We start from the raw sequence: 9,666 nt of genomic DNA, 5'->3' as shown, positions 1-9,666 counted from the left end.
CCACTGCACTCCAGTCTGGGTAACAGAGTGAGACTCCAACTCAAAAAAAAAAAAAGATAGTATTAAAATAGATGGCAGAGCTGGGATTTGAATCTAGGCCTTTGTCTTTTTCCACTGTGTCATTTTTAGAAGAAGAAAAGCCCTATAAATACAAGTTAGCAAGTATTAGATGGAAGAAAGGAAAGATATAGGGCAGGGAGAAAGTTCAGACAGAGCAAGATCAAGAGGAACAGGAGTGGCAGCTATGTATCTGCTTCCAAGAGGACCCCACGAGGGAGAGCAATGGAGACAGTGGTGGATCCGAAGGCCACAGCTTCTGTCCAGTTGTCAGCATCAGTTAAGCAACTGCTGCTTTCAGGAAGGAGGTCTGGGCTCAGATTCCCACAGGCCTGGGTGCTGACTACCAATGTGTAATTACTGGATCCCCTTTCCTCGAGCCCTGTTTGGAGTTCCTCCATTTCACAGAAGGATCTTTGTCTGGGGGCTAGAGGCTGGGAACAGACCATGGGAGGCCAGGACTAGGCACAGGGGATGGGCACTTTGTCAACATCAGGGCTGCTTTGCTTGTCATTTATTGGGTACATCTGGGTGCCAGGCATGGAAGTGCCCTATGTGCAACAGCCTGAAGGCTGGCTCCCTCCCACTCCCCAGCAGGGCTTCCCACAACCCAGAGGCCCAGAGCTCACACCTGCACACAAGGGATCCCAAGCAGGCCACAGCCTCCTCTCCTCAGAGGTCAATGGTGACAGGGTCCTGAGAGACAGGGGCTTGTCAGGAACCCTGTCACAGAACGTGGGCCTCTTGCCACTTCCCAGCTTCTAGCTATCTTCTTTTCTGAGTTGCACTAAACCCCTGGCCAGCTGCCAGCAAAAACAATATTTGTTAATCTTTCAAGCACTCAGTGGTGCTCGTAAAGTTGATTGTATCTACCTTTGTCCGAGGACTTTCAGGAGGGTTTTGTGAAAATAAACTAGGCCACTGATTAGAATTTCCTGTTTCTCAGATGAGGACTCGGAGGGAGGTGGCAGAACAGCCTGGCCTCTCCTTTCCCAAGATGCATTTTGGGGAATATTGTCATTCAGACATTTTAGACCATCCTAGGGCAGAGGTTTTCATGATCGTGGGGGTGTGGGGTGTGAGGTACCTTTGGAGGGCCACTAAGCGGTGCCCTGGGCTGTGGCACTGGGCAAACACATGGCTGGCCTGAGCACAGTCTTTTTTATTTGCACATTGTTTAGCGGTTAGAGGACATGTAGGCGGTAAGATAGCACAGTGGATACCTGCTGAGGCTATAGACTGGCCTGGTGCTTTCTGCCAGTTACTCACTCATAACCTTGTTACTACTCTGGATCTCAGTTTTGCTATCTGTAGAAATGGAGACAATCACACCAAGCTCAAAGGCCAATGAGATGATGCTTAGGGTTACTCAGCCCGGTGCCTGGTATGTAGAAGGTGCTCCATTAGTGGAAGCTATTATGACTGGAATCTCAACAGCTGGCTAGGGCTCAAGGTCATCCTCTTGTGACTCAGCCAGTGGGGCTGGGGGATCCTCATATGCACACCTGGCCCCCTGCCCCCACCCCCCGCACAAGCATAAGCCCAGCCTGAGAGGGATTCATCAGGGAGGCCTGCTGAAGGTGGCTCCAGAGCCCTGGCACCAAAAGGGAAGTGGGGCTGGGCTTGTCTGGGCAGAGCAGAGCCTGCCCTTGGCCATGAAGTGGATTCTGTACCAGAGAGCATGAGTCCCAGTTTGAAACCGAAACTTGGAAAAAGACACACAAAAAACCCTAGACATGCACACAACGAAAAGCACATGGGTCCCTTCCCAGGGGCTACAGGGCCGGATACTTTCCCCCACCCCCAGCCTGAGAAGCAAGCAGGAGGGGGCAGGCAGGACGGCCTGTGGAGGCCAGGCCCTGTACCTGATTAAGTGAGGCCTTAGCTTGACTTCAAAACCTGTTTCACTTTGCAAAGTCTCCTGAAAAGGAAAACCCACAGACCATAGCCACAGGGCCAGTGGGTGAGCAGAGGATCAGGTCTGAGCTGTTGGCAGAAGGGCTCAGAGTACACTTTCCAGGGCCCTGGTTCTGGGTCCTCTGGGCTGGGAACTGCAGTGACAGTTCCTCACTGTCTGAGGGCCCCATCCAGGCTGGTGAATGGACTTAGTCAGGAAGAGGGGCAGAGGCCAGGCTCACTGGCTCTGACAAGGGGACTGAAGCCTGGAGGGCAGTTACCATGTGACCCTCCTCCTTTTCAACCAAGAGATCTCAGCAGACAGTGAAGGTACAGTGGTCCCCAGGAGTCCATGGAGGTGGCCAGGCACTGCCTGCCACAGGAGAGTATAGCTTTACTCCCTCTGGCCTAGTCCAGCCTGAAGGTGGAGGAGGCCCTTAGAGCATCCCTGGCTGGGTTCCCTCAAAATGACTCCCAATCACAACTCCCTTTCCAGACTCAGTGTCAGCTGCTCCCTTCCTACCCTCAACTCTGCCAGTAGCAACTCCGCTGAGTCCATCTGCCCTGAGCCTTTGCTCCAGTCCTGCCTCTCATGATTGCTTATCACCTTTGAGCCTTAGTTTCCTCATCTGTCAAATGTGGGCAATGACATCTACCTTTTAGTGTGGCTGTGAGGGTTAAATGAGGCATGCTTAGCCCAATACTGACACATAGTAGGTGATCAAGTAGACGGTGGTCACTATGATCAAATGGCTTGGATTTTCAGGGGCCTTGGACTTGAACCTGGGTCTTCTGACAGGTGACCCTGCACTTCCCCCTCCGTCCCAGGAGGTTATGCATAAAGACGCTTCCACCTGCCTCCCACTCCCATCCTTCCCAAGAGTGATCAGTGTCTGGTCTCTGAGGTGGAGGGGTGACCAGGGATCTTAGCCTGAGCAGGGAACTCTCTGCCCTGACTCCACATCCCTTCGGCCCCTCCTGAAGGCCAAGTACAAACACTCCTCGGCCTTGAGCAGCCAGCAGGGAGAGTGAAGTGGGTACTTACCCCCGTTTGCATTTCTTGTAGACTTTGTAAATGTTCTCCTCAGGGAAGCCATACTTCTCAGAGATCTGGAAGAGAAAGATGGGGGAGTCACAACCTGCAGCCCAAGCTGGATTTATGCGAGTCTTTTATGCCATCATTTTTGTACTTCCTGATTAGAGATGTAAAATATACTCACATTGTGGAAACATGAAGCAGACTACAATAAACCATGATCCTGTTTCCCAGAGATAAACACCATTAACATCTGAGTGTATGCTTTCCCATCTTGGGGTCACATGTGTGGATATTTTCAGGTTCTACCTACATAGTTTTATATCACTTTTTAAACTTATCATCGTATTATAAGCCTTCCAATTTCACAACAAACACTTGCCAACCAGCGTTTTTAGTGGATGGACAAGAGCCTAAAGAGCATCTCCCTTTCTCTGAAGCTGACTATCATCAACTGCCTACCCTTTTCCAGCTGGTGGCCTTGTGCAAGCTACTTGTGGAGACAGTAACAGAGCCCACCTCATAGGGCTGCTGGAAGAATTCAATGAGTCGATTCATGTAAAACACCTAGGACAGCTCCTGGCATACACTTAGGTCTGAACCAGTGGTCATTGGTATTATCTTGGAGGTGGAGCAATGGGTATGCTCTGCTCCCTGGTATGACAGGGCATAACCCCAGTGTTTCCCTCTTTTAGGGAGGATTTTTACTAACCCCATATTACGGGTAAACCTGCTGAGTTTGAGGAGGAAAGCCATGCACCCAGGGAAAACCTAGAACCCAGGTTAACTGACTCTATCACATCCCAAAATGCTGGAGTTTATTTTACAGACAAGGAGGCTGTGGTTCAGAGGCTGGCTGAGTGACTGGCCTGAGCTCACACAGCCAGAATCAGCCTGTGTTCAGAGCTCCCGAAGGTGCATCTGGGGCAGAAAGACCCAGTTTGGTCCCAGCTCCATCACCTACAGGTGCGCAACCTTGAACAGGTCGCCTTACTTCTCTGAGCCTCAGTTTCCTCATTCGTAAGACGGGCATAGTAATAGGATGTACATAAAGTATGCATATTAATTGAGATGATTATATAAGGTTCTGCCTGGTGGCTGCCCCATGGTAAAAGCTCTATAAAATGTTGGTGCTTAGTACTGGCTGCCCTGAAGCCACAGCAAAGTTCAGGCCACTGGTTTCAGGTGGAGATAGTCCTCTCTGGGCACTTTAGGAAGAGGATCAGATCCAGCTTTCGTTATTCTCTACCTTGACAGAGACCCCTTTAGGCAAGAAAGTTCTTAGACTAACTACTATTTCTTTTAATGATGATGTGACTGGAAGGTACCGGGAAGAAGATCTCAAATCAATCTAAGGAAGAACTCAGGAACTTCCTAAGCACAAATTGAACAAATTGTACAAAGACAGCATGAACTGCCCTTAAGGTAATAAGCTCTCTGTCCCTGGAAGTATACAAGACAAGAGTGGGCACCCACTTAGAAGAACTGTTGGAGGGAGAGCTTAAGGTACTTTCTAACCTAAAACTTCTGTGTTGATATTCAGGCGACGCTAATGGCGTCTTGTGAGCCCAGCTTCCTGGGGCTGATGCCAAGTGGGACTAATGATATGTCAAGACAACCAGACAGAAGAGCAGCATGAAGAGTGCTTGGGCTGGAATCCCAGCTCTGTCACTTCGAGCAAGGAACACTGGCCAGTCACCTGACCTCACAGAGGCTGTCCTTATGGGAAATGAGGAAATGCCAGCAGTGCCCCTCTTCAGGGTTGTTAATATGCGCCAGTAAATGCAGCGTGCCTGACCAAATGCTGGTCCATAGGAGTTCCTCAATAAAGGGTAGCTAACATTATTACTTGATTCCCCTCCTTTCCATCTTCCAGTCTGTGGTCTTGGCACCATCTGGCTTTTCTGAGTTCAACCTTCAAGCACAGCTGGCCCTGGTGGAGGCTGTGTTTGCTCAGTTTTCAGCTGAGCCACAAAGCTGTCCGTAGGTTTTGCTCAGGGCTGGGCTGTTTCACCTGCTCTCTGGCAGTCTGGGGGTGGGGGAACGTCTTCTTGCCCAGACACTGCCTTCAGCCACCCCAGCCAGTGCCCCCCAGCCAACACAAGCAGGAGGAATGAGGCCCCCGGGAAAGAAAAAAGAGTGTCTCTGGGGCCTGGCCTTTTTGGGTTTCATTCCCATTAAAACAGAAACAGGTTTGCAAAGCCAACAAAAAGCCCTGGCCTGTCAGACAGCAGCCATCAGATTAAGGAGGATTTATGGTGTGTGGGACTCCCAGGGTGGAGCCAAGGCTCTGACTGGGAGATAACATCGAGGAGGCACACTCCCACCAGCAGGGCCCCCGCAAGTGGGGTGGGGCAGGCAGGCCACAAGCAAGCCAAGGTTCCTTCCTGTGGGAAATCAGAACTGTGTAGTGTGGCGCAGGGTCAGAAACCCAGAAGGGGTCTGCCAGAGTGGGGGTGGGGGAGAGGTGAGGGCTGGGGGTGGCCTCACAAAACACCTTACCGCATTCCTCAGCCCCTTCAGGTCCGGAGTCTTCAACATGAGGGCATCGAACACCTCCTCAGTCTCCCTCCGCACATACAACAGGACTGAAAAGTAGAGGGGCAGCTTTGAAGAGCGTAAGGAGGACACCGTGCTCAGGAGTCTCTCAGGGGTAGGGGAGGCTTCAATAGCACTTCACTCTGAGGTGAATTTCTGCCGAGGGGCTGCACCCAGTAGGGAAGCACTCTGCCTGGCCCTACAGGTCCTCCCTTAGACTGTGCTGATCTGGGGGAGGCGAGGTTGGATTCCCATTCTACTACCTACCAGCCAAGAGACCTTGGGAAAGTGATTTTAACATCACAGAGCCTTGTTCTGATTGCATGTAAAACGGGAGCTCTGTCCCATTTCATAGACTTGCTGTGGGAATTAATGACAATATTTGGAAACGAGAGCAGTGCCAGGCTCAGTTCATGGTCGTTGGAAGCTTCTGATCTCAGCGCGAGCTGGTTTCTTCCTGATGGTCAGCGATAGCCTCCAGAGGTTTGGGCTTGTCCCTCCACCCTACCCCCCACCAGGAAGTCACAGATTTAGAGGGTCAAAGCCAGACACTGAAACCTCATCCCACTCCCACCTCCAGTTAGAGAAAGTGTGTGGACTCATTCAGCATAATGAGCCTGTTGCCCATCCAGCTGCCCAGGACCCCCACATGCACACGGGGTCAAGAGGACAGAAGCCCCCTACCTTATTGTTGTCTGTTCAAGCAGCCTGGGTGCTGTCCTTACTTTCACCCCCAAGTCTTGGCTCAAACCCAGCTCCAAAGTCAAGCAGCTCCTTGTGCCCCCCACCCCAGGGAAGGCTGTAGAATGGCCTCGTGGGAGGTGTGAGCTGGGGTGAGATCTGCCAGCGAATGGGGAGGGGAGGAGGTTACCTCTCTGAAGGTCATCTTCTTTGGCCTGCTTGGACAGCAGAGGCTCAAACTCCTCAGTAAAGGGTGAGCAGGTACGCTTGAGAGACAGCCTGTGGGGACAGCATGGAGGGGTTTGTGAGGACCCTGGGGCATCCCAGGGGCCCTAGAAATGGGAAAGACCCCATGAGGGTGGGCAAAGAGCAGTGAGACAGTGGGTAAAGTAGCAGGTCTGAAGTTGGTGGAGTTGGATTCCCTGCCACACACTAGCTTTGTGGCCTGGGGGAGTCCCTGAGCCCATCCATGACCCCAACTATAAAAATGGGGTGGTGAAATAACAATATTTCATAAGGTGGTGTGAAGCTGCATACTGCTCTGAGAACAGTATGTGACACACAGTAGGGCCTCAATAAATGCGGACTATTGTCATCATCATTGTTCTTTTTGTGTTTTTTTGAGTTGGAGTCTCACTCTGTCACCCAGACTGGAGTGCAGTGGCCAACCTGCTGGGCTCTGGCGATCCTTCCGCTTCAGCCTTCCAAGTAGTTGGAACTACAGGAGCGTGCTACCACGCCCAGCTAAATTTTTGATTTATTGTAGAGATGAGGTCTCGCCAAGTTGCCCAGGCAGGTCTCGAACCCGCAGGCTCGGGCAATCCACTCACCTCAGCCTCCCAAAGCGCTAGGATTATAGCCCATTGTTCTTTTTTGAAAGAATCAGGTCAGATGTGAGGCAGAGGGAGGAGGAAGGACGTCGGATTTTAGAGTAAGGCAGATTTCCAGTCCTGCCCCTGTGACTTAATAGCTACGTGACTAGAAAGCACTTTACTTTTCTGAGTCTCAGTTTCCCCATCCATAAAGTAGAGCTATAACCCTTGCTTGCCTAACTCCCTAGGGCTGTTGTGAGGTGACAAGTGGCAAAATTTGGTGTGAAAGCACCATCTGAAAAGTATATCTTGTTTATAGGGAAGAAACTGATCATAACAACAAATGACTTCCCAAAGCACTTTCCCATCTACAAAAGTTCCATATCCACACCACCCTCTGAGATCTGCCTTGCCTCCTGAGGTTGTTTTACTTATCTGACAAATCTGTGGGCTGAGGATTGGAAAGGTGAAGGAACTGTTCAGGGCATTAAGGCTGTCACTGACAGAGGGGAGGGTGTGCAGGCCTTTCCTAGTGTCTCTGGTGGTGGCGTGTGGAGGGTTTTAATTTCCCAAGTCCTCCAGCACAGCGTCCCTCTTTGCTCTTAGAATCTGCACCATCAGAGGTTTTTTCTTTCCCTTTTTACAAGCAGGTGTCTCGCCAGAGATTCACCAACTTTTCACATAAAACAAACCCATAAAAACCCAGGCAGTTTCAGTGAGAAAGGAGCTTGGATCCAGCTGGGGACTGGGGGCAGAGGTTGGTGGCTTCTTCCTCTAGCCCCAGGTTCTGGCTCGGGGAGTGGGGGAAAAGGCAGGCAGAAGCAGAAGGCATGGTCAGAGGGTACAGATGCAGGGGGAGGCCCTTGGCTGCTTCTCTCCATACCTGTTGGAGCTGCTGGGTCCTGCTGAGGGGACTACCTGCAAGGAAGAGAAAAGCCATCTCCAACACATGCAGAGGATGAGAGGAGCCCTCAGCTGTGGGGCCTCTTGGGAGGCACGTTATTTGGAGGGGCAGTGCTATTGTAATGCCTTCTAGCCCAAAGACCTTGAGTTGAAAGGAGTCATCTAGCCCCAACTGGGTGAGTCAGGGACTCCACACACACATAGGAGATGCTAAAGTAATTGGTGGCAAAGCAGTGAGTCTCACTGGGCCCCACCCGGCCCCACCTGAACGCTAGCACACCCCAAAGGGCTGGGAGTTGCAGTTGGTCCTGCAGCTGGGAACCAGGAAGTTGGAGCTGAGGCCAATGGGGAGAGACCTCTCTTTAGACACTGTGCACCCGGCATTGTGCTGTCTGGTGCAGGCAACACGCAGGCTGTGAATTGAGGACCTGAGGCCCCGAGAGGGCGGCCAACCTCCTGAAGTGGCATATCCAGCAGGAGGCAGTCAGGGTTCAAACCCAGACTCTCTGCTCCTGCTGCCCGTCTCCCCTCTTCCAGGTCACATGTGTGAGGGCTGACCCCTCCTTTGTCCCCACAGTACCTTAATCCTAAGTGGGCACTGCTCTACTCAGGGCCTCTGGCTAGGGGGAGAAAGCAGGAGGAAGCCAGAGAGAAGGGGCAGCATCACCCTGCCATGAGGCCACGTGCTGCTTCCAGGGCAGGAAGAGGAGGGGACATGGGAAGCCTCTGCATGTGCAGAGAGCTGCACCAGCCTAGCTGTTCTCTCAGATCCATGATCCACCTCGCTGCCCTAAATCAATACGCTAAGCACGTGTACACCAAGGTCTCTCTCTGTAAACTTCCCGCAACAAGGCTGGCGAGTTGTGCCCCAGGGAAGGAAGTGGTCAGACTGTTGGATATGGAAGCACACTAGCACTGGTTCTGGGGTCCTGATTCTGCTGTGAACTGTTGTGAGACCTTGCCTGGAAAAGGGGATAAGCAATCTCTCTCTCAAAGTACGGCCATAGGGGAAGTGAGATGGCAGGCAAGAGCTCAGGCTGGCCCATACCTGGCTGCTGGGGTTCAGTCCCTGCCTGAGAGGCAGAGTGGCTTGTGGCAAAGGGCATGGGTTCTGAAGCCAGACCCTGGCTCTGCCGCATGCTAGCTGTGTCTTCTAAGGAGGTTTCTTAACTCCTCTGTGCCTCCATGCCACCCACCCCGGGGGTTGTAGGGAGGGTTCAGGGGAGCACTCATAGCTGCACCTGGAGCACAGTAGAGCAAGCGCTGCCGTGATAACTTGTGTGGCTGCAGTCAGTGGGGCTCAGAAGCCAGAACCTCTGTGTGCCCTAAGCCTGCACATTTTGGTGGTTATGAGTATATTTCCCCTTTGACACGCTTCTCCTCCATATACTAGCTCACTAAGAGTTATGACTATATGTACATTTTTTAATACCTGGGATTCAATAAAGGCATTTCTCTTTTGAAACTGGCTGAGTGGCAGGTCGCTGCCCACCGGTGTGTGTGCTGAGGCGGGTCCCATCTGGGAGCCAGGACCCTCCCTCAGCCCCTCCCCCCGACCCAGCCTGTGGCCCTCACCCCTCCAGGGCGCTGCAGGCTGGAGAAGTGCACGTTGGGGATGAACAGCACTGGCGGGGTCTCCAGGTCAGCCTCTGGCCGTAGGTAGGTGGTTTCATTGCCCCTAAAGCCGGAGGACAGCAGGCAGCCCTTGATGCCTGATGGGAAAAGGAAGCCACTGTGCCCGAG

General features: G+C 52.2%; 1 protein-coding gene across 2 annotated transcripts in view; it reads right to left on the bottom strand.

The window, feature by feature from the left end:
• Window positions 1-9,666, bottom strand: part of GRHL3 (grainyhead like transcription factor 3) — a 37,431-nt gene that overhangs the window by 2,571 nt on the left and 25,194 nt on the right. For both annotated transcript variants that reach the window (XM_008062163.1, XM_008062162.1), the window contains exons 11-15: window positions 9,499-9,635; window positions 7,904-7,938; window positions 6,399-6,487; window positions 5,492-5,577; window positions 2,999-3,063 (exon numbers count right to left, since the gene is read on the bottom strand). In XM_008062163.1, coding sequence (XP_008060354.1) covers window positions 2,999-3,063; window positions 5,492-5,577; window positions 6,399-6,487; window positions 7,904-7,938; window positions 9,499-9,635 — 412 coding nt within the window. The remainder of the gene's footprint in view (window positions 1-2,998; window positions 3,064-5,491; window positions 5,578-6,398; window positions 6,488-7,903; window positions 7,939-9,498; window positions 9,636-9,666) is intronic.

This window comes from Carlito syrichta, unplaced genomic scaffold, assembly GCF_000164805.1.
Source record: "Carlito syrichta isolate Samal-C Ts95f unplaced genomic scaffold, Tarsius_syrichta-2.0.1 Scaffold305659, whole genome shotgun sequence".
Classification (NCBI taxonomy): Eukaryota; Metazoa; Chordata; class Mammalia; order Primates; family Tarsiidae; genus Carlito; species Carlito syrichta.
The sequence above is the reverse complement of the archived record's forward strand: the minus strand, read 5'-3'. Positions and strand labels throughout refer to the sequence as shown.